Source organism: Rhipicephalus microplus, chromosome 5, assembly GCF_043290135.1.
Source record: "Rhipicephalus microplus isolate Deutch F79 chromosome 5, USDA_Rmic, whole genome shotgun sequence".
Lineage (NCBI taxonomy): Eukaryota > Metazoa > Arthropoda > Arachnida > Ixodida > Ixodidae > Rhipicephalus > Rhipicephalus microplus.
Window position 1 is genome coordinate 177,299,910 of NC_134704.1, and position 20,791 is coordinate 177,320,700.

The 20,791-nt window shown below is 48.9% G+C and overlaps 1 protein-coding gene across 3 annotated transcripts in view; it reads right to left on the bottom strand.

Annotated features, from left to right (window-relative positions):
• Positions 1-20,791, bottom strand: part of tefu (Serine/threonine-protein kinase tefu) — a 513,274-nt gene that overhangs the window by 165,196 nt on the left and 327,287 nt on the right. For all 3 annotated transcript variants that reach the window (XR_012895493.1, XM_075896220.1, XM_075896221.1), the window contains 2 exons: positions 15,592-15,756; positions 14,459-14,624 (listed from right to left, as the gene is read on the bottom strand). Coding sequence is in view for 2 of the 3 variants with exons in the window: in XM_075896220.1 (XP_075752335.1) it covers positions 14,459-14,624; positions 15,592-15,756 (331 nt within the window). In the remaining variant the exon portion in view is untranslated. The remainder of the gene's footprint in view (positions 1-14,458; positions 14,625-15,591; positions 15,757-20,791) is intronic.

The following is a 20,791-nucleotide window of genomic DNA, read 5'->3' on the forward strand; positions in this document are numbered from 1 at the left end:
TATGCAGCTGCGACAGCCGGGATTCGATCCCGCCACCTGCGAGTCAGCAGCTGAGTACCTTAACCACTAGACCACCGCGGCGGGCTTTTATTTCTTACGGTGTTGTGTGCACACAAAATTTATTTTACCAAAGAATGCGTCATAAGAACTGTGCTGCCTCGTGAATCGTTGAGCACAACAGCGGTGTTATGTCGGCTCGGAGAAGCATGATGTTCACCTGAGATGCCCATAGTTGCTATGCAGGGCATTGCAAATTCAAAAGTGTTAGTCAATTGAAAACACCCCCCCCCCCCCGCCCCCCCGCTCAAGTTAAATGTTGTAGATATTTTCTGTGCACAACCTTTACTGACTGATGGTCTCTTAAGTTTCCCTATATAACCACCAAGCAGGAATAAGACAGAACGGCAACGCCAGATGCAAAGAATCAAGCCATTATTCCTTCAATGTCTTTGCACAATCAGGAAATTCCGTACCATAAAAATAATTCATTATAAAGAAAGCATACAGTTTACATTATAAAGAAAGCATACTGTACCGAAGCATAGTGGCGCCAGCTCTGTGCCAGCGTGAAAGAAGACGTTGATGTCCGTGTGTGGCTCGTGCTTGCCAGGTTCCTGCCTGTACCAGCTTGTTGCGGCTAACGTTTCTGGAATAATAACCTGTGTTTTTACGCAACCTTGCTCGTTGCATTTGGTGGAGGTGCTGGGTAACGTCCTGGAGCTCCGCAGCCGTAAGCTACCATCTCAGTCCGCGATGACCGAGCGCGTCGATCCCCCACAAGGCTCTTCCACGCTGTCACCTGTCATGTGTTCTGGTGTACTTCGACTGTGTGACCCACCAGTATACAACGGCACTGAAGATCAAGATGTCGAGGACTGGCTGGCAGAGTACGAGCATGCCAGCGGGATTAACAAGTGGGATGACCCTGCGAAGTTGACTCACATCATCTTCTACTTGACGGATTTGGCCAACCTATGGTTCACCAACCACCAAGCCGACATCCCCACCTGGTCGGTTTTTAAAGAGGCCGTCACCTCGTTTTTCGGTCGTCCAGCCATGCGTAAGCTTCGTGCTGAACTGGGACTGCGGGGACGATTTCAGCGAAATGGTGAGAGCTTCACGAGCTACATTGAGGATGTGATCAGCCTCTGTAGGCGAGTTGATGCCAGGATGACGGAGGCTGACAGAATAAAGAATATAATGAAAGGCATTGATGACGACGCTTTCCATATGCTTGTGGCCAAAGACCCACAGACCGTCACGGCCGTGATTCAGTTATGTCAAAGTTTCGATGAGCTGCGCAACGAGTTTCTACACGTCGCGCTAATACGCAAACAGCTGATATTTCGGCCTTGGAGTGCAAAAGCAGTGGCCCCGACTACAGCGTGTTAATGCCTCAAATTCAACAGTACATCCGGGAAGAAGTTGCTCGACAGCTCTCTCTTGTTGCCACCATCAACGAGACCCCCACAACACTGGACCACTCACTTCGCCGTGCTATTCAGACGCAAGTTGCCGAGGCTCTCCCTTCGCCCGCATCCCCAATATCAGTGGCTGCACCGCTCACTTATGCAGAAGCCGTCCGCCGACCTCTTGCCCAACCGCCGCTTCCTTCATACAGTCCAGCCAACAACTACTACAGGTTACCAGTTTCAGTTTATCCGGTAAATCGGCCCTTTCCACCACCTCGAGCACCTGTAAACTCTTGGCGTACTCCCGATAACCGGCCCGTCTGCTACAACTGCGGTATTCCAGGACATGTCGCGCGCTACTGTCGTCGCCGTGGATTCTATTTTAATGATGTGCAGCATTCCGGCAACATACCTCGGCAATCAGAATCGCATGTGACACCTGATTCACATGACCCCCGCTCACGTCGACCAGACTTCAGCCGACGTCGATCTCCTTCACCCCGTCTTCGGTCTCCTTCCCCCATGCTTCGCCGTTCCAACCACGCCCAGGAGGAAAACTAACAGTCGCAGTTCCTGAGGCAAGAGCTGCGCCACCGACGAAATTTCGAAGGCCTCATCTTTCGCCCCCTAACGAGATTGCCGTGTTTGTGGACGGTTTCGCCACAACTGCTCTTGTCGACACAGGTGCCGCTATTTGTATAATCAGTGAAGTGTTATGCCGCAAATTGAACAAAGTGACGACTCCACTGGTTGAAATTTCTTTACGCACAGCGAGTTCGCAACACGTCCAACCTTCTGCCACATGCAGTGCTCGTGTTGTGATTCAAGGAGTGCTTTACGCCGTTGAATTTGTCGTCCTTCCGCATGCGTCTCATGAAATCATCCTGGGATGGAACTTTCTTTCGGCTAATCATGCGGTTGTTGACTGCGCTCGTGCTCAACTCGTTTTGTTTCCATTCAGCACGACATTCATAGATCTCCCTCGCTCACCCAAAAAGGTGATCGTCGCCGCTGACGTCGTCATTTCTGCTTTTTCGGTCGCCGCGGTATCTCTTTTGTGCAACACCGTTTCCGATTCAACTGCCCTATTTATGCCGTCACAAGAATGCGCTCGTCGCCGGAACCTTGTCGTCCCGTTTGCCGTCATAACACTTGCCGATGGCTCCAGTGCCGTGTACGGGTGCAATCCGTTCCCTTGTCCCGCTACCTTATTGCATGGCGAATGCATTGGGAGTATTGACACTTATGATGACATCTTTCTTTTCGATGCCCGTTCTGATACGACACCAATGTCCGTGGATGCTGTCACAGCTGGCACCGCGCCCTCACTACCTGACGAAGACGTTCTGTTGCACAGCGTAGACACCGGCCTTACGCAAGACCAGCGCAATCAGCTCATTCAACTACTTGACCGTTTCCGCGCCTCCTTCGACCACGGACAACCTCCCTTGGGACGCACGTCAGTTGTCGCTCACCATATCGACAACTGTCATCATACTCCACTTCGTCAGCGCCCCTACCGCGTCTCGCAGGCTGAGCGTGACGTCATCACTCAACACGTCGACGAGATGCTGCAACGTGGTGTTATTCAGCAGTCACACAGTCCTTGGGCTTCGCCAGTGGTCCTCGTGCGAAAAAAGGATGGCTCCATCAGGTTTTGCGTGGATTATCGTCGACTAAACAACATCACACGCAAGGATGTTTATCCCCTGCCACGCATTGATGACGCCTTGGATTGCCTTCAAGGTGCGGAGTTTTTCTCTTCACTGGATCTGCGCTCTGGATATTGGCAAGTGCCAATGGCTGAACCAGACCGTCCAAAAACGGCGTTTGTGACCCCTGACGGCTTATATGAATTTAATGTAATGTTCTTCGGTCTTTGAAATGCGCCTGCGACTTTTGAAAGAATGATGGACAGTGTCCTCAGGGGACTTAAATGGCACATCTGTCTTTGCTATTTAAACGACATAGTTGTATTCTCGGCGAATTTTGAAACTGATCTTTCCCGTCTGGAACAAGTTCTCCAGTGCCTTACGGCCGCCGGGTTGCAACTAAACTTAAAGAAATGTCGTTTTGGCGCCCGCAAACTCACAATTCTCGGCCACGTCGTTTCAAAAGAAGGAATATCGCCAGACCCTGCCAAACTGCGTGCCGTTGCCGAGTACCCCAAGCCTACTACCCTAAAGGAGCTTCGTAGTTTCGTAGGCTTGTGTTCCTATTTTCGGCGTTTCATTCGCAATTTTGCCTCTATAATTGCCCCTCTGACTCAGCTTCTCTCCCGTAGCGCGGACCTCTCTGGCTGGAATTCCCACTGCAATGAGGCATTCACGGCGCTACGCCGGCTACTCACGTCTCCGCCAGTTCTCCGCCACTTCGATCCCAATGCACCCACTGAAATTCACACGGATGCAAGCGGTGTCCGCCTCGGTGCCATTCTCGCTCAACGCAAGAATGGCTGCGACGAGTACGTTGTCGCCTATGCCAGCCATACACTAACGAAGGCAGAGTCCAACTATTCCGTCACGGAAAAGGAGTGCTTGGCTATCATTTGGGCTATAGGAAAATTTCGCACCTACCTTTACGGACGCCAGTTTGATGTTGTCACAGATCACCATGCCTTATGCTGGTTAGCGTCCATGAAAGATCCTACTGGCCGCCTCGCTCGTTGGGCTTTACGCCTTCAGGAATACGATATCCGTGTTGTTTATCGCTCAGGACGCAGACATTCAGACGCCGATGCACTATCCCGTTCTCCACTGCCTCCTGACATTGCCTGCTTATCAACTGCCAATTGCGATTCCTCATCGTTGAGCATCACTGACATGCCATCCGAACAGCGCAAGGATCCTTGGATCAATTCTTTGCTCGACGTCCTCTCTCACAGTTCATCAGAAACGACTTCACGCTCCCTCTCTCGTCAAGCAAGACACTTTGCTGTCCGTGAAGGCTTGTTGTATCGCCGCAATTACGTGACGGACGGCCGTAGGTGGCTCCTTGTCATCCCTCGTCATTTGCGTTCGGACATCTGCGCTGCCTTTCATGATGACCCCCAGTGTGGCCACGCTGGAGTATTTAAGACTTACTCTCGCCTTCGTCTAAGATACTGCTGGCGCGGCATGTATCGGCACCTTTGCCAGTATGTTCGGTCATGCACCACGTGTCAACGACGCAAGCCTCCTTCTCACAGCACTGCTGGCCCTTTGCAACCCTTAACCTGCCCAGCGAGACCATTCGACCGCGTCGGAATTGATATTTATGGTCCTCTACCCAACTCTCTTCGAGGCAACCGGTGGATTATCGTCGCCGTGGATCATTTGACACGCTACGCTGAAACATCTGCGCTGCCTGCTACCACTGCGAAAGACGTTGCGTCCTTTCTTCTTCACCATCTAATTTTGCGACACGGTGCACTTCGTGAATTACTGAGTGACCGTGGACGCGTTTTTCTCTCGAACGCCGTCGACGAGCTACTCAAGGCATGTCGCACTGTCCATCGGAAATCCTCGGCATACCATCCTCAAACCAATGGCATGACGGAACGCTTTAACCGTACCCTTGGAGATATGCTTGCCATGTACGCCTCTGACGACCACACTAATTGGGACCAAGTGCTCCCTTTTGTCACGTACGCGTACAACTCTGCGCCACAAACAACCACTGGCTTTTCTCCTTTCTTCCTCCTGTACGGACGTGAGCCATCATGCTCCATGGACACCATTCTCCCTTACAGGCCTGATGTTTCTGAAGCAACGCCTGTTTCCGAAGCAGCTGCTTATGCCGAAGAGTGTCGTCAACTCGCTCGCTCATTTACCGCACAAGACCAATGGCGCCAGAAAACTGACCACGATTCCTCTGCGTCTACTGTACACTATAACCCAGGAATGCTGGTTTGGCTCTGGGTCCCGTCTACCCCTCCCGGTCTTTCCCCGAAGCTTTCGTCGAAATACCATGGCCCCTACCGTGTGGTGCGGCAAACATCTCCTGTCAACTATGAAGTTGAGCCCATTGATCCACCTTCGGACCAACGCTGCCGTGGGCGTGAAACAGTACACGTATCACGCCTCAAACCGTGCTATGACCCCCTTGTCGTGTCCTTTCCCTTGGTCGCCAGGTTGGCTCCTTTCTGCGCGGGGAGTACTTGTACCGAAGCATAGTAGCGCCAGCTCTGTGCCAGCGTGAAAGAAGACGTTGATGTCCGTGTGTGGCTCGTGCTTGCCGGGTTCCTGCCTGTACCAGCTTGTTGCGGCTAACGTTTCTGGAATAATAACCTGTGTTTTTACGCAACCTTGCTGGTTGCAATACTACAGTTAAAACTGCTTATAACGAATCTCCATATAAGAAATTCCCCTATATAACGAAGTTTTTTTAGGGGCGAAGCTCCTTAGGGCGTGGGCTGTGCGTCCCCTGTATGTAGCCACCTCTAGTTTAGTTCTTGTAGTGTTCACTAGATGGCGGTACCGTCCCCTGTATGTAGCCACCTCTAGTTTAGTTCTTGCAGTGTTCACTAGATGGCGGTACCGTCTCCTGTATGTAGCCACCTCTCGTTTAGTTCTTGTAGTGTTTACTAGATGGTGGTACTTGTAGTTGATGATGAAAAGATGCAAGATGTTATAAACTAGAAAACGGTACTTGTAGTTGATGAAAGACGCGAGATCTTATAAAATAGGAATGATGTCACATATGGCGCGTGTCATTGGTTGAAGGCAATCGTTCGATTTAGTGCGGCGACGTTCGCTAGGGGGAGCGATGTAATAAAATCGAGAGGGCAAAATGTACAGAGGATTCATGGTTTACCAGGTTTACCTCCGGAGCTTCGCCCACTCATCATCATTCACTTCGTGGATATGGCGGCACTTTTTATTCCCCGCCATTGCTCCCTAGAAGCACATGTATTTTCGACCTCTATGTAACAAAGTAACAGCGCAAGACAGCATTGATACAACGAATTTTCCCCACGGACAATCTAGCAATTTTGCTCCACATTTTGGTGTTTTGGTGCGAGCCTGCATCTTCCACTGCTGCCCCGCCGCCACAAAAGCGAGAAGCAATGGCAGCGCACACGGCACACCAGGCAAGAGCGAGCACTCGTTCTTGCGCGCGTGTGAGCGCCAGGTGGGCAATCGGGCCTGCATTCCACGAGCCCGCATTGCCGCTGTTTTCGCCACCCCGGGCGCATGTGGGGGTGTGCCCTCCCTCCCCACTTCAAACTAAAATAAAAAAAGAATACTTTTGCGCGATGGCGGTGCCACGCTTTTAGTTAGTGTCAAATATGCGAGGCCGCGTTGCATATAGAGGGCGCTTTACCGAATAGTTTTGCACAGTATTCGCGTCTAAGTCCGTGTCGATCGCTGTTCGTTTTCGATGCCGTGCGCACGTGCATTGTTTTACTGCGCACACATGATGTGGCCCCCGACGACGTTCAGCGTTGCTTTTATTTTTTTAATTGTAACAGCAACTATATGGACAGTCTCGGCTGGTTTTTCGCCATCGCCACCGCCGCCGTCACTGACAGTATATGTATGCATATCTATATATATATTAAAGTTCAAGAAAAAATTAAACGCCCGTGCTCGACGCCCGGCTTGTTACGATGCGCCGATGCGCGCTTACGTCCCACGCATACATTAGGGTTAGATGCTTGTGCGCGTGCGCTTATCATGCGGTGGGCACAATCGCGCGCCTTCGACTTAGACTGGAATGATTGCACTTAGTAGCCGGGCGCACAAAGACCACTTCACTCGCTGGACAGGCACCGCTTACGAAAAGGGTGCGCTTTTCAAACACAGCAAGGTAACAACTGGGGAAACATTGTTAGTTCCCTCTCGTCTGTGTATGTTGTTTTCGATGCGGTGGGCAGGAATGCGCGCCTTCGACTTAAACTGGAATGATTGCGTTTAGTAGCCGGGTGCACAAAGACCACTTCGCTCGCTGGACAGGCACCGTTTGCGAAAAGAGTGCGCCTTTTAAACACAGCAAAGTAACAACTGGGGAAACATTGTTAGTTTGCTGTCGTCTGTGTATGTTGTTTTCGTGCGGCATTTGTGCGGGAGCAGCGCGCTGCACGTTTCGACCTGCTTGCCATTCTCAGCGTTCCATTCCAAATTATTGCTGTCACATTCATTGCTTCGCCCTAGCGGCAAAACTGCAACTTTTCTTAATTTCGTACAACCATGTTGTCACCACCAAGGGGATGTCAGATTAGGGGCTGATGGAAACTCTCCGAGACCACCGTGACGACAGATCTTTGGAAGTCGACTTGTCATGCGCTTCCGCCTTGCGCCGCAAGCTCGCAGGCTGATAGCTTTCGCGATTAGCCAATTAGTTCTGCCAAGACGATGACGTGTTGAATGCAATGCAATGAACGCAATAGCAAAAAATTTTAATGTTATAAGTAAGGCTAGGAGCCAACTCTTTTGGATCCGATATCGGGGAACTGCTAAGAAAGACGGGTGTGAGCAAATGCAGCCGCTCACGAGAGAACTGCTCTTTTCATACAGTCCCTTCGCGTTGAAACCGCACTGATACTTGCCGAAATAGCAAGCGCACCAGCGATCGCGACCGCCATTGAAATCTAAGTTCATTATTGCTACTCAAGCAATTCCCCCCCTCCCCGAGTTGCTTCATGCTCGTTTAAGACGGGTGGTTTACTTTCTGTGTGAGCATTCGACAGCAGTTCCAACACACAGGAGATGTTATCTTATGCACTTTCCAGATTATAGGGATGGGCCGACTCATTTTATATCTGCTTTAGCAGCGTTCTCGCGCTTTTACCCACTCGTGAAAGTTACAATGCACGGGGGCATGTAATCAATTTGTACTTATTATGGAACACGGCGGCAACGGCGAAAACCCGCCGAGAGTCTGTATAATTGCTATCACAATAATAACGCAGTTTTTTACTATAAAATAAGTGTTTTGGGTTAGCTCTGCCTTCAGCGCTCCGTTAGTTTAATTTGAGCGTTTACTTTCTGAATTTTCGTACCAAACCTGCATATAACAAAATCCTATTTACAGCATTTTTTTTGGGAAATTTATCAATTTCTTTACATCTAGGTTTGACTGTATAGCATACGTATCCGTCAGCTACATAACGGTTATTTCCCTTCAGCACCTTAAATGATATTTCAGACAGGAACAACTCTCTATGCGCCCTTGCATTGCGTTTTAGACGGTAGCTGCTGAAATCCTCCTCAAGCTGCTCTATGCATGTGTCCATCCACTGGATCAGCTCCTTCCCTCTACCCGATGCATAGTCTTGGGCTAGTAAAAGGTTTTTACCATAGACTGCATGCAGAAATGTGAGCTGACTTCAAGATTATGCTTGTTATGGAACGATCAACCTCTTAGAAGCATATATATTGATTATTGAAATGGATACAGTTAAACCTGGATATAATAAAATTTATAAATCCCCGAAAAAATTCGTTAAAAGGATGATTTCGTTCTATGCAGGTTCGGTACAAAATTCGGAAATTAAAAGCCCAAATTAAACAAAAGGGGGACTGATGACAGAGCTAACCCAAAAAACTTATTTTACAGTAAAAAAACTGAGTTATTATTGCTATAGAAATTATATGGACACTCTCGGCGGGTTTTCGCCATCACTGCCATTTTCCATAACAAGGTCAAATTGATAACGTGCCACCGTGCATCGTAACTTTCACGAGCGGGTAAAAACACGCGAACACTGCTGAAGCAGAGATCAAATAAGTTGGCCCATTCCTATTGCCTGGAAAGTGCATAAGATAACATCTCCCGTGTGTTATAACTGCTGTCGAATGCTCAAACAGAAAGTAAACCACTCGTCTTGCGCGACCATGAAACAACGCAGGGATGCAGGGGGGGGGGGGGGGGGGGAAGAAATTGCTTGAGTAGCAATAATGAACGTAGGTTTTAAGGGCCGTTGCGATCGCTAGCGCACTTGCTGTATCGGCAAATATCTGCAGTTTCAACGCGAAGGGACTGCGTGAAAAGAGCACTTCTACCTAGAGCTGTCGTATTTGCTCACACCAGCGTTTTGTAGGAGTTCCACGAAATCGGATCCAAAATAGTTGGCTACTAGGCCTTACTTCTTATAACATTACAGTTTTTTGTATCGCGTTCATTGCATTGCATTCAACGCTCCGTTGTGTTGCCAGAACTAATCTGCTAATCGCAAAAGCTACCAGCCTGCGAACTCGCGGCGCAACGGGGAAGCGCATAACAAGCCGACTTCCGAAGATCTGTCGTCGCCGTGGTCTCGGAGACTTTCCATCAGTGCCTAATCAGACATCCCCTCGATGGTGATGACACAGTTGTCCAAAATTAAAAAAAGTCACAGTTTCCCAGCAAGGGCGAAGCAATGAATGTGATAGTAACAGCTTGGAATGTAACGCTGAAAACGGCAAGCAGATCGAAATGTACAGCGTGCTGCTCATGCACAAATGACACGAAAATAACACACACAGGACGAGAGCTAACTAACAACGTTTACAGCTCGAATTTTAACGCGCTGTTTAAGCAAAAAACGAGGCACGAAACGTAATCCGAGGTACACATATGAGTGCAAACTAACAAGTGTCCCAGTTACTTCGCTGCATTTGAAAAGCCCACTTTTTTTGCAAACGGAGCCTGTCCAGCGAGCGAAGTGATCTTTGTGTGCCCGGCAACTAAATGCAATCCTACTAGTCAAAGTCGAAGGCGCACTCAGAGCGCCCCCTCGCCATCTTTCTCGTAAGAGGAGGCAGTAGCGTTACGCCAGCTACAGACTAAAACATTTCCCAATCTAGTATCACTTCATAAATTCTACCCGCAGTGCTATGCAGACCGTTGTCCCGGCTGTGCAAACTCGCCCACGACCTTCCATGTCTCAATTGAGTGCACTGCGAACATCTTTCCTCCCTTCCCTGCTTTCCTTCACCCTTTACGTAACAAGGAGCTGTGGGATGATCCTCTCCACGATGGACCTCCCGAGGTTCTCTGAGCTCCGATACAGTGGGCCCGACAGTCGTCCTAGGGAGCCCAGACTAGGGGTTCCTCCCAGGCCCTCTTTCTCTATGCCTTTGTGAATAAAGACGTTTCTCTCTCCCCGGTGAACAATAAGTGCGTGCGCATAAGCATCTACAACCACCCCCATTTGCGGGGAAAAGTACGAGTGGCTGATAAGCGCGTGTCGGCGCCAAGGAACCTCCTTGGTCAGCGCATTGTGACGACCTAAGGGCCGAGCACGGGCGCCTTTCTTTTTAAATTTTCATATATATAAATATGTATACATATACGGTGAATAACGGCAGCGGCAGCGATGGCAGGAAACTAGACAGCCAAGACTTCCCAGATAATTGCTATCGCAATAAAGAAGCAAAGCTGGCCTTCGCCGGAGGCCACACCATGCGCGCGCAGTGAAACTACGCACGTGCACACGGCATCGAAAACGAAGAGCAATCAACACGGACACAGACACTGATTACACAGAAAACTATTCGGCAAAGCGCCCTCCATATTGCGCACGACCCCACATATGTGATGCTACCTAAAAGCTTGGCGCTGTCAACGCGCAAAAGTATGACACGACAATAGTTAAAGCACGAAAACAGAACAACGACAAAGAGACAAGAAGGACACGAGCATTGTCATACCAACTAGCCCAAACTGCCACACTTCTAAGCGCAAAAGTAGGTTTCTTCCTTTCTTTTTTTGGTTTAGAATGGAGAGGGGGGCAGGGAATCTCCACGAATGCACCCGCAAGAACGACGGCAACGCCAGCGCGTGGGGTGCAGGCCCGTCTGCCAACCTCGCGCTCACCCCCGAGTGATAACCAGCGCTCGCTCTCGCCTGGTGCGCCATGCGCACCGTCACTTTGCGTTTCGGCGGCAACGGGGCACCCGTGGAACATGCACGCTCGTACCAAAATGCCAAATTCGGAACAAATTCCTACATTGTTCGTGGGGAAAATTCGTTATACCAAGGTTGTCTCCTGCTGTTACTTTGTTACATAGAGGTCACAAACACATGCGCTTCTATGGAGCAATAACGGGGACTAGCAAAACTTTGCTACATCGAGGAATTCATTATATGAAGGTTCGTTATAAGCAGGTTTAATTAATGTGTTTCTATCAAGGGAATCCAGCAGGAGGGTTAAACTTTTTCGAACAAAACAACAAAGCGTGCCATTTTTTCTAGCCCTTGGGGGGCCCTCTAAAACCGGAGGGCCCAGTTCATTTGAACCCTTTGAACCATGGATAATCCGCCCCTGATGCCGGCAGCGATACGCCCTCTTTTGCGTTGGCAACCACATAGGGAGGACAAACCTCCGGATTTGCCTCCAAGCCAAGGCGATCGACGATGAAAGACGTAAGCGCATGCCCTTTATTATCTTCCTAGAGTGAACAGTCCCTCTATGCGACAAGCGACATTTACGCGTTATTGCTAACATAGCAATAAAGTGTTGTTTTGTTGACCTAGCCTGTTGCCTTATTCACCCGAACCCATCGTAGCTATGACGACTTGAGCTACGAGGAGGGGACGTTAATCGTTCACAGTACGACTGCATGCGGCTAGAACGTTACCCCCTTCAACACAAACACACACATGCACGCACACACTGAGGAGCTAACGCAGGACCCGGACAGACAGACAAACAAAGAACTTTAATGGGTCCTAAGAAACGCTCCTTCTTCAGAGCAACGTTGCGGGCCGCTCCCATGTAGGAACGGGGAAATAAAGGTTCAAAAGAATATACCAAGCATGTGAGAAAAGTCGTTCCAGAAAAAGCTGACGTTTCTTTCGGCCGTGGGACCCACCTTTGTCAGAGCGATACACACATGCGACCGTAGCCAAGTAACCAGTGGCTACTGTCACGTGTGCATCACTCAACGAAGGCCAGCCCCGCGGCCAAAACGTCAGTTCTTTCCCAAACAATTTTTTTTACGTGTTTGATATATTCTTTTGAACTATATATACTTCAAGAGAGAGAGGGAAAGACTTTTCGAAATTATTGCGAACATGATAAGCAAATGTCTGCTAGATAAAAAACTTTTGCTTTCTTGATGCAAACGCATATATTCTGTGTTTACTTATTTTGCGCAAAAGCCGTGCAAATGCCTCAATTTTTGTCACCTTGTGACTTCATTGTCAATGCGACTACGGCGCCAGACTCCCTACTTGTCACTGCCTCATGATCGGAATTTCAAAAGCTTGAAAAAAAAAAAAAAAAAGAAAGAAACGTGCATAAACAGTACCCTGTGAAACAGCTGCAAGATAGAATGGCCAACAATCCATTGGCGGTGGATGACAGCATTAGTCAAGCTTTTAATAAATATGCCAGGCTAGCTCTAAGGGGGTCTAGTCCCCCCCTGATGCAGCCTGGAGGGAACCTCCCAACGTACTCCCTACCTATGATGTGAACAACCAGCCATGAGTTCAACAAGGCGACAAAGGTCGGCGGTGGCTTGCGTCCGCGCTATCGCAAAATACCCGTGCAGCGCGTCAAAGCTCATGGCCCTGGTAAGGATGCATTCATGGAGAGCCTGGTTTGGACTAAGATCGCTGAGAACACCGAATATAAAAGAAAAGTGCAGAAGCGAGTTGGCATGCCCTAACATGTCTCACTTTTGCACTGCCGGCTGACTCAGTCGGAACCTCTGTCGGTGCACCCGAAAGTGACGCTACCCACTTGTGTCGTTTCTGCTGGCATATCTCCTGAAACAACGTTTCCAAAGGTATAAACTGTTTCTTTTTGGCACTTTTTATGCATAACTAGAACTCAGTACGGATATTAATTCTCAGGAAGCAGGTGAAATGAAATGAATTCTCAAGTGGCGATGATGGCGGTGACATTTACGAAGGGTACAACAACTGTGAACGTTCTCGAAGGGTGCAGACGTGGTTTTCCAACCACAATGGCGTTTTCGCTTGAATTCTCCAGGACTGATTTCTTTCAAGTTGACTTCACGACGCAGTTATCTGGCCGCTTAAGCAGCGAAGCAAGTGAATTTACAGTGAGTATTGCCACTTTTGTTCCCTTTTAATGTCAAATAAGAATGGGCCTTTAAGCACCAGCAGCATGAGTGAGGAAACCGTGGCACTTTATTGAGAGATGGTGAAGGCCAGAAAGTTCAAAAGAACATCACGAACTTTCTTCAACAATATGTGTTTGACCCCAATAAACTTCTTGTTCATCTTCATAATCACCTTTAACTTTTTTTTTTTTTCATACGAATATTTTCGCCCCGCCACGGTGGTCTAGTGGCTAAGGTACTCGGCTGCTGACCCGCAGGTCGCGGGTTCAAATCCCGGCTGCGGCGGCTGCATTTCCGATGGAGGCGGAAATGTTGTAGGGCCGTGTGCTCAGATTTGGGTGCACGTTAAAGAACCCCAGGTGGTCAAAATTTCCGGAGCCCTCCACTACGGCGTCCCTCATAATCATATGGTGGTTTTGGGACGTTAAACCCCACATATCAATCAATCAACGAATATTTTGCATGCTCCTATTGAACTCGTATCATCGAGATTGTACTGCAGTAGTAAAACTTGGGCGGTTAAGCTGCTCCGTGTAGACTTGAAGCAGTGACAGCATTTAAGCAAAAATAATATCTCTAAGTAAATTTAATTTCCTTTAAATGCCTCCATTATTTGGCATCACATATTTGCATTATCAATATTTCACTGCTGGAAGAGAGAGAGGCAAAATATTGGTGGGGAGGTCAACCATGCTGCACCTGTAGAGAAAGCAACGAGGAAAGAGGGAACAGGTGGTACGCACATACAAATGTCAGTGTTCCCCACGCACAGTTAGACAGTCACAACTAGAAAGTGTTTGAGATCACTTCCTCAGCGGTTGTGTAAGAGTAGTCTGGAGTCCAAGATGTTCAAAAAAGACTTGCAAGGACTGGTTCCAAGGAATCGGAAATGGCGGTGCACACTGAGCTGCTGGAGTTGTCAATTCATTGATGACAGTACAGATTGGAGCAGAGTCTCTAATTACATAAAGCTTTTACTTCAACTGGCTGCAAGTTCAACTGGCTAGCAAGTAAATGTGAAAACAGCAGAGACATATTGCATGAACATACTTGGCTCTGAGACCCCAGTCGACTGGCTCTTCTGGGGGGCATCGTCCTTGAGCTGAGCATGGCACTGCAGAAAGGTGGCCATGCCCGCCACCACCGCATTCCAGTGGGTGCCATCGTCTGCTAGAGTCTCCACCACCAGCGGCAACAGCAGCTCACACAGATCCACCTTGCAGAAACGTCCATGTGATATAAAGAACTATCTTAAAATTCTTCAACCCCTACTTACAATTAAGACATACACTCTACCCTTAATAGAACAAAGTCAGACTCGCAGCAGATAACTCCTCATACTGTTAAGCCTCAACAATGAAGCCGGCAAAACCGAAAATTTACTTGGTTATATTGAATTTCATAACCGACCTTTTACACAAACTACAGTCCCTGAAGTATTTCTTTTTACATGAAGCTGTTGGAAAATCATTATAATAATTGGACAGTACGAAAAAGGAAAAAAAAGTTCTTTAACGTTTGAAAAAATCAATTTTTCCAAACCAGGAATTTGTCAACCACAATTGATGGTAAAGTCTTTTTCGGAATGTCCTCTACTCACGTAAAGCCAAAAGAAATGCAGGTCCAGTGCACAGCAGAAGTGGCCATTATGCAAAGCTATTGCACCCAATCTCCCCCTGAGGCTTGCCATTGAAACCACGGGTGTTGCACAGAGCAGTGCTAGGTTGGTGTTATGTTGAATGAGCCAAGCCCCTTGGTCTAGCTTCTCCGTGATAAGAATTCAACATAAAAAATATTTCCATGCCACATGTCAAAAGCTTCGCTGTAAAATCGCATGAAAGCAAGCCCAAAACGAATTCGCGTTAGTTTTTGTGCCAAAAAAACTGAGGTGGCTTCTCCCTTCATCAAAAAAAAAAATATTTGTTGGACTATCGCCAAGAAAAAAAAAACTGTAGGCTACAGGTGTTTTGTGCATAAAAATACAGGAATGAGACAGCTTCGGAATGGCATCATTATCAGAAAACCAAGACACCACGACGGGTTAGTCTGGTAGGCAAAATTCTATCAGTTATGTCTGAGTGCTACACCTCTTCATTTTTTACAACCACACACAGGACAAATTTCTACAAATAGACATATTCACATAGTGACACTACCCTTGCCATGCAAAAAGGCCCACTAACCGCCATTGTGCAGAGAGGCAGCAGAGCCCACAAGACAGGGTCATTACAGCACCGAACCAGTGTGCAGACCAGATTCGTGATCCAGGCCGCATGGTTGCACGCATCCTCGGGTGCCCACAGCGGGGAATGGTCGGTGCCACCGGGAGGGCGATCCTGCGGATGCACCTGGAACACAGGTTCGATCATACGAGAGAGCCATGAATGTGACAGCTTAGAGCGTTTCTCTGCTCCTAAAGTTGCACGGCGGGTTTGTTGGTTATTCACAGTATCTGAGGTATAGCGCATCTAGGACGGGTGTCACACACAGGTCCCGTAAATTCGGGAGGCGATCGCCGGGCTAATTCCAAGGGCCGAAGAATCGGCCCCCCGAACCGCACCACGAAAGCATGGACAATTTAGAAGTGGTCCTTTTTGGCGCGCCAGCGGACGCCGGCTGTGGCCCAAAGAACAAGTCAGAGCCGAGAGTTGATAAACAAAACAAAAATTATATTCTCAAAAATGGCAGATAAAAAAAACAATACACAAGTATGCACACTCCACAATAGTTGCATACAATATGTCACCAATCAAACAACGTACTACACAGTACAATCAGCCACACTCAAAACAACGGACACAGACAACAATACGCACTACAATGCAGTCGCATGCATTGAACAACCAAGACACTTAAAGACTAAAGAAATAGGAAACCTATTCAGTCCAAAGTTCTTGGAACAAAAGTCTGGATGATACTCTTCCGAGAATCACTCACTCAAAGTCCAGCGTTGTTGTCGTTCCGCGGTCCCCGAAGTTTCTCTTCCAGGAAACCTCGCCTAAGTTTCTCTTCCAGGAAACCTCACGTCTTCAATAGGTCACTCTCCAAGCTTCAAACTTCTTCGCCGGAAACACGTCGGCTTCACACACGCAGCTGTTGCCACGCATCTTCGCTCGATAGCGGTAAACACACACTCTTGCCTGTAGCTCGAGTCGTCACCCCTCAGGTGGAAATCATCTTCTTCTCCTGCTTTGTCTCCACGGACAAAACCTTCGCCGACTACACGGCGGAATCCCTATGCGCTCTGGCGCTAACTTCCGTCTTCTCCTCCGAATTTTCTCTTCCAGGAAACCTCACGTCTTCTCCTGCTTTGTCCCTACGGACAAAACCTTCGCCGACTACACGGCGGGATACCCTACGCGCTCTGGCGCTAACTTCCGCCTTCTCCTGATCTTTCACCTCGGCTGGTCGATTAAATACCCTCCGCGCGAGATTCCAGAAAGTTCTCGTCATTTCGTCGGCGCGATACGCAGCGAAAGCTGGGGAGGGGGCGAGACGGCTCGAATGCTGCCCGCGACAGATGACTCAACCCGGCTTCAACCACGCCCCTTTCCATCTAGAAAGTTCGAGTGCTTGCTCGGCCGCCGTTGTGGGGTGAGGAGGTTCGTCAGCATCTAGAAAATTCGAGTGCTTGCTCGGCCGCCGTTGTGGGGTGAGGAGGTTCGTCGGCGAATCTACGCTTCCGAGGGAGGGAGTCGCGCCCGGGGAGTCTGGATGTTTGTTTTTCTTTTTTTTTATCGTTGACCTTGCGGCGTCACTCCGGCGTTTTGTCGCGAGGAGTTGGCGGCGCGCTCTTTTTGAGCGCTCGTTCTGTGACACTGCCCCCCACTTTAGGAATATTATCTCATAATATTCAAAACCACACAAACGAGCGCAAACAGTCACTACACACTCTCACAGACTGTAACACAATCCGTCGCTCATGACACTTCACATTCACAATAGATCACTCAATACAACTGTATATTGTAATTCAATTCCACAACACATGAAATATAGCCACAGGTACCTGAATGCAACACTCCATCACATATTCCAAACAATACAAACGTACAAAGTTCTGTCTTTACAACAATTATACAACACTATACATCACATCATTGCAACAAAAATTTTGACTCACTCGACATACAGTTGTGACACAGGATAACAAAACACAACACATTGAGGCTCAACACAGACAAACGCATTCCAATTTGACCTCAGCACCTATCCTGAGTACTTCGAGCTGCGCTTGCGCCCTTTTTTGCGGTGCTCGCTCGACCTCTTCTTGTTTTTCCTCGTTCTTTTTCGGCGAGCCCTTTCCAGCGACGGTATCTGAGGCGGCGTCTCAGCCATCGTTGTCATTTCCGACATCGTTAACGGGTCATAACATTCGACGGGTCCTGTCTGTTTACTTACCATCTTGTTCATGTCTCTACACTTGGCCCGGCTGGCCGACTCCGTCTCCTTTACACTGCCGGTCGGTTGAGGTCGTGCCGACGTACGTCCAGCTGTCCAGCACGTGAACTCATTCAACACGATCATCTTATCATTCATGGTCCCTTGCACCGCGGCTTCACCTTGGGCTCGAGTGAGATCCGTCACGGGATGCTCCTCCACTGTATCTCGCGGCCGCTGGGTTGGCGAGGGCTCTATCTTCGGGTCTTCCCCCAAACGTTCTGGATCATTCGACCCTCGCGCCCCGTCGATGTTCCCGATGACAAGGTCGTACAAGGGGGTCGTCATGCATAAAGCAGTAACCTTCCCGCTGAAGTACGGGGTTTCAACCTCAATTTCTGCTTCGGGAAGCATCCGAACCGTACGGTCGATTAGGCAAACCGGTTTCGTTTTGCCTGTTAACTCACTTTCCCGTACCAAATTTCTCCGCACGATAACCGTGGAGCTACCGGTGTCTGTTAACACCGTAACCTTTTTGCCTGCAACTTTTCCAGGCAGCGTTGGCATTCCCTTCGTAACACCGGTTGGCTGTTTTGCCATTACAGCACCCACAATAGGAATTTTCTCCCCACTTTTCAACTCTACGAATCCATCTGTGACGGCATTATTGCCGGATTTCGGTGCCGCTTGCACACAGGATACCTGGTGAGTTTGACTCGCTCCGTTTCGACATGCGTCTGCTTTGTGCCCAGTCTGACCACACTTGAAACATTTCACAACCGTAGGGCTCGTAAAGATCGTTCGACAGTTTTTCGCGCGATGACCCACTCGGTTACACAGAAAACATCGCGGAATGCTCTCCGGTGCACGCTTCTTTTCTTCGGGAGCCAATTTCTTCTAATCTTCGGGACAATCCTTCTTGACCTTGGCCAAATTAGTGCCACCTTGCGCTTCCAAGAATTGATCAGCCAATTCAAGCATTCCTTCAAGTGAGTCAGCCTTCCTCTCTTTCAAGTACAGCGACAGGCTTGGGTGGCAACTAGTGAGAAACTGTTTTCTAATTAGGAGCTCTCTAAGTTCATCGTACTCCTGCGCTGTCCCTGAAAGTTCAATCCATCTGTCGAAATAATGGCAAAGTCGGGCGGCGTACTGCGTAGCCGTCTCACCATCAGCTGGCTTTCCTGTCCGAAATCTGTCCCGGAATCCTTCCACAGTAAATCTAAATCGCTTCAGCAAAGCAGCTTTCACCTTTGCATAGTTGGCTGCATCGGTCGGCGTCAGCCTACCGTACACACTGAGCGCTTCCCCACTCAAGCAAGTACTCAAAGCAGTTGCCCATTGATGTTCCGGCCAATTCTGGCTCCTCGCAATCGTCTCAAATCGGTGAAGGTACGCGTCAAGGTCGTCCTTCCTTTCATCAAACACCACGAGCAGCTTGCTTGGGTTCAAGCGGAAGCCGTGGTCCTCCTGTTCGCTGCTTTCAACTCTAGCTTGGACTGGAGTTTCACTTCGCTGTTGCAGACAAAGGCGCTCGAGTTCCATTTCGTGCTGCCGCTGCCGTTCCCTTTCAGCCATCTCCGCTTCTCTTTCTTCTTTCACCCTCTCAGCTGCCAGTCTTTCTCTCTCCAACTCAGCTGCTTTTTCTTTCTTGGCTCTCTCTTTTTCTTCTTTTTCCTTCTGGGTGACCCACTTCCGTAGTTCGGCGCCAGAAAGACCCATCTTCTCACCAAAAGCTGCTAGCTTTTCAAGATCCATTGTGTCTCGCAAATAAAACCTTGCTGCTTGCAAAAAATATCTGCCTAAATCAGTCTATCGGAACACTCCACTGCACTCGTTAACGAGAACACAGAGCAACACACAAAATCGTTCCGATAGCACTATCAACAACTCGAGGCTCTTTCTCACTACTTTGGACACACTGTGCACCAAAAGGTCCTCGTCGCGAACGCCAGATTGTCACACACAGGTCCCGTTAATTCGGGAGGCGATCGCCGGGCTAATTCCAAAGGCCGAAGTATCGGCCCCCCGAACCGCACCACGAAAGCATGGACAATTCAGAAGTGGTCCTTTTTGGCGCGCAAGCGGACGCCGGCTGTGGCCCAAAGAACAAGTCAGAGCCGAGAGTTGATAAACAAAACAAAAATTATATTCTCAAAAATGGCAGATCAAAAAAACAATACACAAGTATGCACACTCCACAATAGTTGCATACAATATGTCACCAATCAAACAACATACTACACAGTACAATCAGCCACACTCGAAACAACGGACACAGACAACAATACGCACTACAATGCAGTCGCATGCATTGAACAACCAAGACACTTAAAGACTAAAGAGATAGGAAACCTATTCAGTCCAAAGTTCTTGGAACAAAAGTCTGGATGATACTCTTCCGAGAATCACTCACTCAAAGTCCAGCGTTGTTGTCGTTCCGCGGTCCCCGAAGTTTCTCTTCCAGGAAACCTCACGTCTTCAATAGGTCACTCTCCAAGCTTCAAACTTCTTCGCCGGAAACACGTCGGCTTCACACACGCAGCTGTTGCCACGCGTCTTCGCTCGATAGCGGTAAACACACACTCTTGCCTGTAGCTCGAGTCGTCACCCCTCAGGTGGACATCATCTTCTTCTCCTGCTTTGTCTCCACGGACAAAACCTTCGCCGACTACACGGCGGAATCCCTACGCGCTCTGGCGCTAACTTCCGTCTTCTCCTCCGAAGTTTCTCTTCCAGGAAACCTCACGTCTTCTCCTGCTTTGTCCCTACGGACAAAACCTTCGCCGACTACACGGCGGGATACCCTACGCGCTCTGGCGCTAACTTCCGTCTTCTCCTGATCTCTCACCTCGGCTGCTCGATTAAATATCCTCCGCGCGAGATTCCAGAAAGTTCTCATCATTTCGTCGGCGCGATACGCAGCGAAGGCTGGGGAGGGGGCGAGACGGCTCGAATGCTGCCCACGACAGATGACTCAACCCGGCTTCAACCACGCCCCTTTCC